A 15,097-nucleotide genomic window follows, 5' to 3' on the forward strand; every position below is an offset into this window, starting at 1 on the left:
ATTGGTACATATTTCAACAACAAAAATAAATACTATAGACTCAGGTGACCGTTAAGGCCCATGGGCCTCTTGTTTTAGAAATGTTTTCTTTTTCCCTTTTTTTTTTGAATAGCAATGGTGTTATTGGCATCAAGCCTCTGTGAATAGGTGATAAATTCTATATTGACCTGAAAAAGTGATAATTACTGAGTATTTTTGTTCTTAAAATAACCATTTAATTAACACTGTTTGTTGACTCCAACGTATGATGCCAAAAAGATGTTAAAACGTACTGTAACAGGAAAAGTACACGAAAAGATAATATTGAAAACAAAGTCAGACTTACTTCCACTCTCTGCACTTTAAGGATCAGAAGATACCACACCAGGAATCACAATCTGGTGACTTTTAACATCAGTGTGACATCTTCAGAAATTTTTGGAATGGAAAACACAGGTGTATATAAATAACAGTATACTGGTATCATTTTTACAGATCACAAGAGTGATGATCCTGATGTCATGTCCGTAGATCTTATAACTTATAACTTAGAGCATCATAGTGCATTTTAAAAGCTGGTTTAATGTAGTTTGTAAAACAAAATATGGTCTTTCAAAGCAAGGTTTTAGCAATCAGAGGAAGGAAGTCGTAAGACATCCTCAGTCAGTTAATTATGAGTTCATACTCTTCTCAGGTTAATAAAACCAAACATTGACCTCAGTATAAGACTATGATTGTATAATGCGTTTTCGTCTCTGTATGTTGTAGGTCTGTTGCCGTTCTGCTCAGACAAGGATTTGTCTAGTGTGAGCTCTATCAGTGAGGACGAGTCTTCAGCGGACACTTCAGATTTCTCCTTTTCTGGCCGCACACTTCAGCGGACAGCTTCAGAAACTTTTAAAGACGCCCTAAAGGACACACTCAAAGAACTGGACAATGTTTTCTGGACAGATCATTCTGTTTCGAAGGTCAATGCAACCCGAAAGAGGTCAAATACTCTCCCTAACATCCTCAATGGTCAAGGACTTCTGCGCCTGCCAGAGGAGAAGAAGAGGGTATCGTCGGTCAGTAGAAGTGTCCTAGCGGAGGAATGTCGTAGAATCGAGGCAAGCATGAAGGCACTGTCAGCCAGTCACAACCATCGATGGTATGGCGGGGAGGATGGTGATGGTGAGGGAAGCGATATCACGGAGAAGGATGACAGACGTATTCCTGTCCTAAACGGAATTCACAATGCCTCAGACAAGTGTGGGACACACAACACCCTCATCGATGGTGAAGGGCATGCCAAACATAAACAGTATTATCAAAATGTACTGAGTCACAAATCGAAAAATGTTTCTACAAAAACCAAACTCGCTCCAACGAAAACATATCTCTCATCTGACTCAATTGTTGAGCCGATTTCTGCATATCAATCACATAGTCATATAGCCAAAAACGTGAAAGTAAAAACTGTTAGCAAGTTAGCGCTTCAAGATAGAGAGACACATTCTGTGGTAAATAAACAGGGTTTGATCTCAGAAAGCAGTCCTAACAAAGTCTCAGGAACCAGCTCAAAAAAGGACACCAAGAAAACAAACATACAGAACGAAGAAGTATCATTTTTTAACTTAATAAAAGACAAAATTAAAAAGGTATTTGATATAGAACCACCGCCGAAACCTTTACAATCTCCGGATGTGATCTCAAAATCTCTGGCTGTTGAAAACTGGCTTCTTCATTCCTTTGGGGGAGATGGGACCCTGGGAAATCTCTCAACTAGCACAAGTCTTGATGAATTTGATGGGTTTGCAGTTAGAGAATTTCCGCAAAGTAGTCGCCCTAGTAACAGAAATAGTGTGGACATCACAGATGACCTAGATAGATTACAAATCAGTGGTCAAGAGGAAGTGACCAATGGTGTCATTTCTGTTGCAGACGATGGACTTGAGAACTGTTTATCACAGAGTCAGGTTAATGGTCACTCAAAAAATTCTGAGTCAAACCTCGGCACTTTTCGTAATCATGTAAACGGATGCTTGTCTGAAGAAACAATTAACACACTAACTCAGAGTCAGACATCTGGAACGATGTTTGTTTGCTCGTCAAGGAGTGAAAATTCTGTCCAAAGCTGTGCAGACAATCAAATTAGATACTCTGGTCCCAGTTCTGACGCTGGTTCCACCAATCATAACAAGTCACATGATCAAAAGGGATGGTCACATGACTGTACTATAAACAATGGGTCATGTGACCAATACGGTGCCTTGGAATCGCTATGCAGGTTAACAGATTTAGACCCCGCAGGAAACAACAGCCAATTATTTGTGTCCAAAGAATTTTCCAATGGAGAAATGTCCACAGAAGTTCCTTCTCATTGGAGCAGTCAGAGGAGTGAAATAGAAAAAACAAACGTATCAAAATCGGGAGTAAGCAAATCTTTACAAAATTTAAACGGATACCATAATGGCAGTACGGAATCGTGCCAGCCAAACTGTGTATCGGACGTGCAAGAACTCCCTGGTCAGTGTGCAGCTAAGGAATTGTGTCGATACTACCACGTGTTCAGGGAGGGTGAACTGACCGAGCTTATAACTGACCATGTCCATAGCCTTCGGGTGGTCAGCGACATGTTTGACCACTCCAACTGGTGTGTAGTTGTAGAGAAAAGGTAGCAGAAATGTTTGACCACAAGAATGAGAAGATTAATATTATATCAATTAGGTTCCTTAATGTTTCTCTTCTTTCTGGATGTCAAATTTGTTTTAAATGCTGATTTCCTCAATATTTAGACTGTCAATCAAAGACATGTAAAAACAAAATGAGAAATTTAATATTAGCAACTTAACTTTTGGAGCGAAATGCATGTTGAAAAATCAAAAAGTTTTAATAAAACAAAAGGTTTTCATCAATAGGGATATGTTTGTAAGAGATATATTTACACATTTTTGTATGTTTATTATCTCGGACAAAACTAATATTTGATTTTTCAAAGGAAATATTCAGCAACATTCCTCTTAAATTTGTCATGAATCATAAAATTAATCTATCATTTGAAAATTAACCAGCCTCAAAAACTTACGGTAACACCCCTACATAAATGAAATATAATCTGTCATGTTACTGTCGTGATTGGAACGTACGTTTGGCAGAAATAGCATGTCTAACATGTACATCGATTGATTAACTCATTCACCCCCTGAAATTTCATAATGAACTATTCCAACCTTTGAATTGGAAGAGTTCAAATGTGTCTTTTGGGGTGAATGAGTTAAAAAGTTATTTTTAACTTTGATACCTTTATTAACAATTTACCGGGGATTTCTTCATTCAACACTTCTTTAATGATTTGTTTGTGGAAATGTCTATTTTATAACATACAATGTACCAACAGATTGAGGTATCTGTAACTGTGTATAAATCAATATTGACATCATATTCAGTAGTCACAAGTTCACTTTTATAAAATGTGAATGTGATTTTTTTTTATGTGTAAATGTGAATGCACAGTGATCTTCGTACCCGGTAGATGTTTTCTGTATTTCTGAAAAATTCCTTTTATAGAAAAACTTTTACAGAAATTGCCTTGAACTACAGAAATAAAATACAAATGTAAATATATTTGGAGGGTTCTCAGAAATCCTTGTGTTAATGTTCACCTTTGATTATTCTAAGCTCTACCTTAGAATTGACGAGACTGGCCTGAAATTTACATATCTGGACGCAGCAGTTTATACCGTCGCTAGTGTAGACATTTGCTATTTTGCAAATCTATATGTATATGTTTGTGTGTGTTTTTATTCAAATTTAATTTATTATTTAGAATGCCTCTAATCTATATCTGTTTGATGTAAATTGATGCATGTTTTCTGCTATGTGATTTTTCGGGCTAGAAGCAATCTTTTTATTTTGTTTATTTATTGAATTTCAGTTTTTCCACATTTCTACCATAGAACAGTGTTTCCCGCTGTTGAGTAATTTACACTTAGACACATTACCATGGACAACGCCTTTACATGTATTGATATTTTTTTAGCCCTTTCACCCCTAGGTTACTTTAGCAGACTCTACCATACATTGATCTGGATGAGACAATTATGGTCTACAGTGGTGAAAGGGAAAAGGATGAGGTTTATCACAGTTTTCTCCCTTCCAACACCAAAATATTGGTAATTAACATTTAGATTGAATTAGTGATTTTCATACTCCTTGCTCCTTAACAGAAAATGTTTTATTACAGTTATCTCCCTTCCAACACCAAAATATTGGTAATTAACATTTAGATCGAATTATAGTGATTTTCATACTCCTTGCTCCTTAACAGAGATCATTTTATTACAAATGATCCACCCGAAGCTTCATTGAAATAAGTTTATAAACTAATTGCATTTATTTTTACAAAACCTTGATTTTCATTTTCTGTTCAAGAAAAAATATTCATTAATAAATTTGTTTTATTAATAATGTAGATAATGTTGAATTTTTAAATAATAAGTATATCATTTTTCCAATCGGCAATTTAGAAGCATAATTTGTGTGGACAGAGTGTTGCAGTTTCTTTAATAAATGCTTTTTATTTTATTACACTGCTATCAAATGTTGGCAAAGTTTTGCTTTTTGAAAGTTGATATATCAGTAAAAACTCTCTACATTCCTATTATACATGTACAGGTCGTGAGATAGGTATAGTTTTTACATGTACTACACGTAAAATGTATTTATAAAAATTGTTGGTGCAGTATCATAAAGTTTCTATGGCGATAGGATGTAGGTATCTACCTATCATTTGTGTATTTTGTTTCTTAGCTAGAAAATTCCTGATTGAATGGAGCCGTGCATTAATGTGTTATTGGAGTAAGTGTTTTGAGGTGATTTTGTGCTGTTTGCCTTTGGACCAGAAGATCCGGAGCCAATATATGTTTATGTTTTTAGCTCACGAAAGAATGGAATGATCAAATGCTGTATGGCATTATGAGTTTTGATTTACTGTACCAAAGGCAAATATCTATCCATGTTGTACTTATCGTAATCATTTTTATCTGGTTTATACCTCTTCTCAAATATTGCTTGATGTAAATTGATATTTATTGAAACAGTAGGCTGAGTTTTAGCGTCTTGATGGGCAAAAATGAAATGTGAAATAGGATGATGACTGCAATAATCTCATAGTTTTCTAAACACATATACTAATGATTAAGTTCAAGTCAGGCAATAATATATAATTTGGACTTATAACCCCTTCTCTTTATCTTCTTTAATTGAATACCAAGTATTCGGGTTTTTTGTCAAATATTGTTACTATTGCCTCTGATATTTATTACCCCCCCTCCACCCTCTCCCATGCCACCTTGCCGATCGCCGGTGCCATAGCTACCATCAACATTTAATTGATGTTTTCTGGTTAGAAATTTTCTTGCATACTAGAGCGAGATATCCGCATTTCCGGTGATGCTGGAAAACAATATCCGACCCACGGATCTTTTACACGCGCAGACTGGCGGGCGAATTATAGTGACGTTTTGGGGTCATGCTATTATTCCTGACGTCATTTTATGATGTTTTGGGGTCAGTCGGAGTCATTGAGGTCATTAACAATGGTCATCCAGGCTTCATATGCAAATGAGAAATGTGCGAAAGTTTACAACTTTACTACAAAAGCGGCTGTTTTACATGTTTCAGTTAATGAGCAAGAAATAGAATGACTCCCTGATGTGAGGTATGGATAAGAAAATTCAAACCCAATTAGGGATAAAAGATTGAGCAGGAGACCCGATGTTTTCCACCTTAAACTTCAAAGACAGACTGTGCAGCATTTTGCATAGCCTCAGATGTAACATTTAAGAATCTTACCTCTTGAGTTGATTTTCATCTGTCGCACACTCAAGTGGGGAAACATTCTTATCAATGTTTTCCTCAGGAAACATCAAACAGTGTTAATATCCTATTAGGACAGTCTTTGTTTTAAATTATTTACAAATTGTTAATCCATCCTGTTTTTGATGACAATCTATAGCTACCAGCTATATAGGTCACCTCAGTTATTCAACAACCTGTTTGCCTTAAGGTTTCTAAGTATATATATCATTTAACTACGACTGTAGTTCAAAATTTTAAATATGATTAAATGCTTATTTGAAAATCGATTTTTTCTGGATCATTATCTCTTTGTTATGAAAAGCCATCAGTTTTTGTGTTTGACCTTCAAGTAAGGTTTGGAATTATTTGTGTCACCCTTAGATAATTTCAGTTTATATGAAGTGACCACCGGTGTATGGCCCCAAAGATATATACCTTGTCAGGGTAGGAGATTTAAAAGCAGCAGAGTTTATAAAATTATGAACATTTCACATTTTCTTTGAGTGGCTGTTCCAACTACATTATATCCGACCCGTAATGTATAGGGCTGTAGGGTGGAGCCCAAAGGAGTCAGTGTGCTAAACTTTCTTCATTTTTCTTGTTTAGAATCAGAGGTGCTAGTTTCAAATACTTTTTAGTCTTAAATCTGTATGCTAGATATTAAATAAGGTGGTTTTATTGTTTTTTGTCACTGAATAATATTTCTGTTCGTGTTAAAAACAAAATCAACTCTCTGTTTAAGGACTCACACAACTAAATCAGCCAATCAGCAAGTGTTTCATACGTTTGTAGTTCCTATTTGAAATAAGTTCCGGCTAATTACTGGGCCACTGAAGGAGTTTAATAAGGAACGGATGACAGATTTTTAGATAAATGAAATGTTCAGGTATTTAACTTTTGAAAAATATATACTTTCCATGTCTGTGTGCGGATTTGCACAGGGGCAAAATGTTTGGGGGCGTTTCTGTTTTGGGTCACCGGTTTTGCTTGTAAACTTCCGGTTGTCAACTTCTTGGCGCTGTGACACTCCAATATGCCACTAAACCTACCAAAAAAGTCATTTTGTAGCCTTTGCAAGGTATGTATTTATGAATCTAGACAGTTGTCACTAGTTTTGAACTTCAAATATTAAAGTTATTAGCTAAAATGTTTGGTAATAACATATAGTAAATGATTTAGTTGTGTGAGTCCTATAAATATATCAGGTGACCGTTAACGCCCATGGGCCTCTTGTTTTATATTCCTGCCTCCAATATTCATGCTTTAAGCTGGTCGCTCTACCAATAAAAAGGTTGTAAGTATTCAACGTCTTACCTTTAGATCGTTGTTTATGTTACAAATTACAAAGTACAAAAAAGATTATTCAAACAAACAACACAACGCAATAGATATTTTCTTTTCCCTGTCCTGTACTACAGACAAGCCAGTAGTTGTGTAACAATGATTGGTAGTGTTGGTTTCTCCGTTGTTCTCTTCCTAGATCAGGTTTTTCCAGCCGCCACAAAGAATGCCAGTTTCCTTTTATTCCAGTCCTCATATAAGTCGCATATCAGTCTTAATGGCAGTTTTAACTTTTAGCTGGTGTATCATTTCTCTGCAAGGTATAGCCCGAGTTTCTCCTGGCTCTGACACCAGACTTGGACATTTTGACAGATAGATGTCTTTCAAAATGTCTACGTCTGGTGTCAGGGCCAGATGCAGCTTGGGGTATGCAAGGTATTGCTCTGTTCGACAATTGTGTTCAGGGTGAAACCTACAAAAGGAGGAAGTGATGAGGCAATTAAATGCCAATGTTATGATCAATTTGAATTCGTTTGTGACATTATTTGTCGTATATTTTTATATGTCGTTTTCATTATATCAGACTGATCTCATTTTCGTTGCTTCTTTGTATAGAGACGTTGTGAATATTATATTTGAGCACGAAATTAGATATAAGTCTGTGATTTGAGCTTCGTGTTGTTTTGCGAGAATTGATGAAAATTGTGTTAATTTATATAGTCCCGTAGTTTTACGCAAATATTTACTAAATCAGTTTTTGAGAAAGCTTACAAAGTTAGACTATAGAATAAATTAATCAGAATATGGCGCCAAAGATTACGCTTCTAAAACCCACACTTTGCTGACGCAGTTATATCAGAGACGTGTATGGATTGATATGTCCCTGGTTATATATATTGCCGTAATATTTTCGTCGATGCACTTCAAAATATTCAAAATAAATTTTACTAACAATTTCCTGTAGAAAATTATCGATAGCATGCCGTAGCCGTGAAATATAATAAATGGTATAAAATGGGAAACCATTAAATATCCATTATTTCTATTTTACTTCCCTACTCTTTAAGTAATTAATGGAAGTAATGAACCAACAAAAACAATATTGACGTAACTCTTCCAGCTACGGTTATCATGAAATTAACTTATAAAACACAGACATGATTGATGCAGAGGTGGGAACGAAACATTTCGGAACAAATATCTTGAATTTTCTTTCACTTATTAAAGCATTAAGAAATCCTTTCCTGGTACATGCTATCTTGCTTGCTTTTTTTTTTTTTACATATCCCTACGCAAATGATTTTTTTTCGCGAATAATCACGATTCTGTATTAACCGATTTTATTTTTAGAATTGAAATTTGGAAAACAAACGAACACAAGTTTATACATTGTATATTCATTTAATCAAAAGGAGATTTAATTAACTCCTATGAATTGAACGTCAATATAGCTATCTCACAAATGAGGAAACTGCAGTGTGGTATTTTATATGTCCATGCATATATATACAAATTTTACGTATTGTCTAGTCCATTGACTTAAACATGTTTTAATCATCTTGTCAAATTATGATATTATCAATGAATAAAGTATTTTTATATGAACCATGTCTTTATTGTCGTGACACTTCTGTTGTTATGACATGATCGCAACGTTACGGTACGTGTCACGTAAAAACATCACGACACTACTGTACTTAAATGACATAAAAACATCGTTATCACGACACTTCTGTACTAAAATTACATAAAAACATCACTATCACGATATCACTGTACTTAATTAGGTTTTAAGAATATATGACAATCACATTGACTTTAAGTGTTTGTGTGAATACGACATTAAATATACACTTTTAGACAAACTTACCTTCAATATACACATAACGCAATATTCATTTTATTATGTACCTGAATTAACGTAAGAAAATAAAAATAAAACGAAATATAATAAATTGATTAAAAGATATTTTTTTTTTTTTTTTTAATAATATCATAAATATTTCAATAAAAGTTCCTTGTTCTTTTGCAGAATTTCAAAAAAATAGTAATGTACATATAAATTAGATGTTTAGAAAATTTCTTTTGGTACAATTGAAACACGAAGATTGGAAGTACTCGTTTGATTTAAACATGGGTTGACAAAAGTATCAGGTTCTTAGCAGATCTCATACGAAATAACGTTTATTTCAATTTCTGTGCAACTAATACAGTAACCGTCCAAGTATATATTATAACAACGGATAGAACGGATAGATAACTTCTGTAAGTGCGAAATAACCTAGATACAAAATGAGAACATGACCGAACCCCTCAGTCCTTTTAAAATATCAAGTATAATTACTAACAAGAACAGATGAGTATGACATTTTTATTCCAAACATAAAGTTGGAGACAAAACACGCTGATGAATGGACAATAAGTAGATACCCGTGAGCTTGCCAAAATAAAAATAAAACGGTGATTAAGAAGAAAACAAAATAATGATAATGGCATCAGTACAGTCTGGTGCACAAGTTCTTGTAACAAACTTATTTTTTACAAACAATTAACAGCAAAGATAATGCTGTGTGTATTTTGTAAGGAAAAGAAAGCGTTGTCTAGTGCAATCCTGTGCACTGGCTCTAGATCTGGGAGAGGCTTAAAGAATGATTTATAATATAACAATATATATCTCTTTTGAAAAAAGAGAAAATGAAATTAGGAAAATATTGGAAAAATCTTCTAAAATGAAATGATGATCTAATGTATTTAGTAAATGTTCTGTGTATAAGCAACGAGTGAAGGAGGAGCGATAAATTGTTAATAATGTGAAAATATATCCTTTTTATGTTAAAATACTGATGACTTCATATAGTTCAAAGGGGAATATTTCGAAATATTCTTTAACAAAAAGCGTATTTTAAAATCTAGAAGATTATAAGCGGTTGACTTTCTTAACAACGTAGACCTTTACTAGATAATTTGTTCTTTAAGGGGTCATGTTTATTTTATCTTTTATTTTTATAAATTGAATTATTTTTGTCTTCTTGATTTTTTAAAGGATAAGGTAGTGCAACAGAGGTTGATGGCTATTTGAATAATAGAAAATATCAACAAGTATTTCATTAATTATATACTATCAAAGTAAAAAACAAAATGAACCTTAATCAATTTGTAAGCAAAATATCACAGATCATAACGATACAAATTGAATCTCAGACGTAATACAAATAAAACAATTACATATATAATACATATAAATGAAGATCTGTTCTTGAATATCATCAACTGTTGCATCAACAAACAAACAAAATTACTCATTCAACGAGAAATGAACACTGTTTCACAATAACGAGCGTCTGTCCACATCAGGTGTTGAAGGCTTGGTGTAACTTTCACTAACTGTTGCTCCAAACTGACTGCTTAAGTTAAAGTCGCTATGATTCCATAACACAGGACGAGTATTATCCCCTTGCTTTAACATTGGTGCTATCGTTCCATAGCTCAGTGGCTCGCAACTTTCATCGAAGACGAAGAATGTATGTGTGATGGTCACCGTGGCAGATGTCATCGAGACTGATTTAATGGGTGATGTCGCTTTATTAACGTTTCCGTCGAATTACCCTTTTGCCGTTAATGTATTTGCTTTACTGTTCCCTGATTTACCAAACCTTTTCAACCAAGTACAAACAAAACGATTGGTCGACGCAGATTCATAAAACAAACGAATCCACACAGGATATTCACTCAATGGTCTTGGAAACTCATGGAAAAAAATTCTTATCACGTTAATTTTTAAATCGTTAATTACATGTTGTTTTGTTTGTCAACAGATTGCAGAGCAATGCAATAAAACGACCCAAGACTTTCGTTTTTATATACTGAATACAACGTACCTCATGGCGATACAGAGTGAGATCATGACACTCTCGGGCTACCATTCTTACTTCTCAGTGTTAAAAAAAGCCGTAGACTAACCTTTTAGATGAACCGTTATTACCACTAATTAATTTCGAAACAGATTATAGCTTAGTTCATGTACTGATAAATAAAAAAAAAAAATAAAAAAAATATAAAATATTCCATAAAGATTCAATGTTTTATCTATTTTGATATTTTGATCAAAAACTAAATGGCTCTTTACTCGAAACATTATTATATTTGTGATACCTCGAAGGAAATAAAAAAAACAAATATCCCAAGTAATGTTTGATTTCTTTGATAAACCCAACCATGGAAAGCTTAAAATAAAATAAGTTGAAGTACAACTTTACTTATGTAACAACAGGTAAAAACAAGGTTACTTGAACTTGCGCACGTGTCCATCTAATTGTACACCTTAATTAGATTCCTTCACCTGTTTGCGTTTCGGTGTTCGTCTTATTGTACATCCGCTATTTGAATAGAATGTACACGTGATCAGCTATTTCTGGAAATGTCTTCTTAATGAATTGACTGTCAGAAGAAAGAAGATATCAATTTAAACAGGTGCGTATGTACTCATCAAATGTTACATCCATCTTGTAGTATTGTGCGTAGCTGGGATCGTCGTGTACACGCTTTTCCTGTAATGCGTAGTAATTAGTCGAAGAACGGTAGTACACGGCCGTGCAGTCGATATCAAGGCGAGTTTCACATTGAGTCTTACAGAAGTTTACATCGACGGTAAGACCCGAATAACTAGCCGTAAACCCTGGAGGGTCGAACAGCTTGTTAGGGTTGAAGGAATAAGACGTATCGTAGGTGGTACAGTCTGAAAAGGAAATGTGTCATGATGGTCAATCTGTGATGAATCAGAATCAGGTGTTGTAAGCTTAAGGTTCACTAGCCCCTAAAACGCTATAATCGCCCAACATTTCAACACCCTGATATTTCATATGTTCAGAAACCCAAATTAAAAATAGGAATTCATATGTGTACTTTGAATATATTAAACTGGTGTATTATCTATTAAATGGCGGTTAGTGTGGTTAATTGAGTAAATAATCAGGCTTTAATGTTGATGTCTTAATAAAGATAGTTCACCGGACTTATAACATGTCATTCTCTAAAGAAAAAAATAGTTCCTCATGACCTTGGTAAATAAATGAACTTAAGATAATAACTCATTTTGCAGCATTCAGATCGGCTGTAAAAGAGATTGAAATGTTACGAAGTTCGATGAATTAATTTTTAGGAGATATCAGCCTGAACACCTTATCATTGACTATGGCTATGTACCAGCTTAATAATTAATGTAAAAGTTCATTTTATTCAAATTAGTTCCAATTTTTAATTGAGTTCTTTGAACATGACTTATCAGGGGTTAAGAGTGGATATATAGAGGTTACACAACGAGTGGTTGTTGAATATGGAATTAATTTCACTCGAGTTAGTTAATTTTCAAAAGTTACAAAAGATATTCGACATTTTACACCGTTGTGTGCATACGCTTCACTGGTCATTTGTCTGATGAAGGTGAAAGTGTACATACCGTACGAGGCATCGAAACGTCACATAAAAAAATCTTTTTGGATTTTCATAATATTTACCTTTAATGTTTGGAGTTTATCAGTTTCAGTCGTACATTATTAACAATGTAACAATATTTGATGTTTACAACACACAATCAACAATAAGTTATTGAGAGTACAACAAAACAAAACAATTGGTTTCATCTTGTATTGCCGTTTTCATTTAATTCATTTTTATGTTTCTCACTATTGCACAATTGCTTGGGGGACTTAAGCAATACATTCTTACATAAAAAGAGAATAGCTATTGGAGGTTTTGTTATTACAATGAAGTTGACATATGGTACGGGTCTGAGAGATTGTGGTTTATTTTACCGTTACAGGCGATGTCCAGTGCGGAGTATTGACCATCTGGTTGGCAGGACGTGGTCGTGATCGACCCAGTCTGGACATATCCGTAATCACACGAGTAGTAATAGATAGAACCGACCTGACTGACCACTGTCCGCTGGACAAATGGAGGACTTCCACATGCTGTAAAATAAATCGACAATATGAACTTGAGAAATATATTTCAATCAAAATATTTCTCAATCGAAGGATAGTCGTACACATAATAAAGCAATAGGCTAAATAAATTTGAAAGTAAAATCTGACGGCTGATTGTTTTTTCATCACTGCTAAAATGCAACACAAGAAAAAGAGTCAAAAACAGTTGTGTGTTTGAGGTCAGGAGAATCATGTGGTATAAATGTAAATAATTTAAATGTTTAATCCTTCAATGATTATGATACCATCGTTGAAGTTAATTTCATAATATTGTATCATTTAACAAGTAAAAATTGATGGAATGTCTTAAATCCTGCTTTTTATGACCAAACAGTACTGGTTTGTGTACACTTTTGATATCTGAAGCTTAACCAAATCCATATAACCATATTTGAATGAACGAAGCCAAAAGGAAATTCAAGGTTCATTAACGTCAAGTAATTAGCATTACCAAAGTTCATATTATTATAAAAAAATCTCAATAATTGGTTAACTATTAAGAAGAGTTAACATTCTGCCTTCTCACCCGATATACAAGTGAAGTTCACTGGAGACCAGATTGCATCCAATAAACACGTAGTTGATGCATCACCGGATATATTGTATCCGGGATCACATTCGTACATGCGCACACTTCCGTATGAATTACTTCCGGCTGTAGCCGATACATTGTTCACAGCGGGTGGATCTTCACACCCTGCAAAGAAAAACAATCCACTTTAAGGACAATCGACTTCATTTATGACACGATTTCGATTGTCATGTACTTCTGTTACAGGTTTTCCGAAATTGTATACCAAATCAATTGATGAAAACTGTCAAGTGAATCGAACAAAAGAAAGACAAAATTTAATTCTCAAAATCTAGTATTGAAAATGCATTTAATTGAAAAAGAATTCTTCTGGTTATTTTCCTAAGGATAAATTGACCTGTCATAGTTAAGCCGTCAATGTCTTTCTACTTTTATTCTACAAGCTTAAGGTATCTTTGTTCAGAAAATATTCTCACTAAAATGTGCCTATTTCACACTTTCTTGAGTTAAATAAAATTAGAAGTCACAATGTTTATGTTGACAACACGTTCGTAAAATTATTCAAATCTTGTCTAAATAGAAAATAATTCAGCGTCGTTACACCGAGAATTTTGCTAACGTCATTACCTGCCCTGTTCGTATACAAGCAAACAAATCGACGTATCAATAAACCCGTAATTGGAATCCAACGTCGATAAAACTAAAAAAAAAATATGGACAAAAGAAAGATTTACATTGAGACTGCCGAAAGTATCGATTCAAGTGATCTAAGTCAAATCCAAGTGATGTCACGTCCTAAAATAAGAACAGGGGTATTAGCGACCAAACAACATTCACACTAATAAGCGTAAAACAATCACCCCTCTTATCACACAGGGAAAAGAATATTTCCCAGTGATATAATGATGGTTTCCAAATACAGTAACTCGCTAATTGTTTTTGTCGACCTGCATATCATGAACCTCTCTCTGAGTTTGGGAAGCAGGGAAGTTACTGTCTAAAAAGGAAAGTTGACTGTCGGAGAAACGAAAGCGTCTCGCTTATCGTACAGCTAAGGAGACTCGTTTCTAACCTGACAACTTACCAACAGAGGTGAAGTAGACAGTGTTCACGTTAGCTGAACCACCAGATGTTGTAGCGAACCTGGTATTGTACCCAACACACGTTTCTAAGGCTGAATTGAATGACACGGACAGACAACTCTTCTTCTGCCACATGCACTTCATCACGCAGGATACGGAGCTGATGGCCTTTGTCGTAAACATGATATCTGTTCCAAAATCATATCCTTGAAGAAGTGTTTCCTTTAGCCATGGTTCAAACGTCGTTCCTAATCATAACAAACAAAACGAATTAAATCAATATTGAAATACAACATTCAAGAGTCTTCTTAGTGGCCTTTAGTCTTCCTTCGTTGATGATCCGTATCAAGTTGTTAGCTACAGTTGCATAGTATAGGGCCCACATGTTTTAGATTGGCAAT

The 15,097-nt window shown here is 34.4% G+C and overlaps 1 protein-coding gene across 3 annotated transcripts in view; it reads left to right on the plus strand.

Moving 5' to 3' along the window:
- LOC110452444 overlaps positions 1-3,534 on the plus strand; it is a 28,050-nt gene extending 24,516 nt beyond the window's left edge. For all 3 annotated transcript variants that reach the window (XM_021500991.1, XM_021500992.1, XM_021500993.1), the window contains exon 5: positions 748-3,534. In XM_021500991.1, coding sequence (XP_021356666.1) covers positions 748-2,636 — 1,889 coding nt within the window. In that variant the 3' untranslated portion in view covers positions 2,637-3,534. The remainder of the gene's footprint in view (positions 1-747) is intronic.
- Positions 3,535-15,097: the final 11,563 nt, after the last annotated feature.

Source organism: Mizuhopecten yessoensis, unplaced genomic scaffold, assembly GCF_002113885.1.
Source record: "Mizuhopecten yessoensis strain PY_sf001 unplaced genomic scaffold, ASM211388v2 scaffold6683, whole genome shotgun sequence".
Lineage (NCBI taxonomy): Eukaryota > Metazoa > Mollusca > Bivalvia > Pectinida > Pectinidae > Mizuhopecten > Mizuhopecten yessoensis.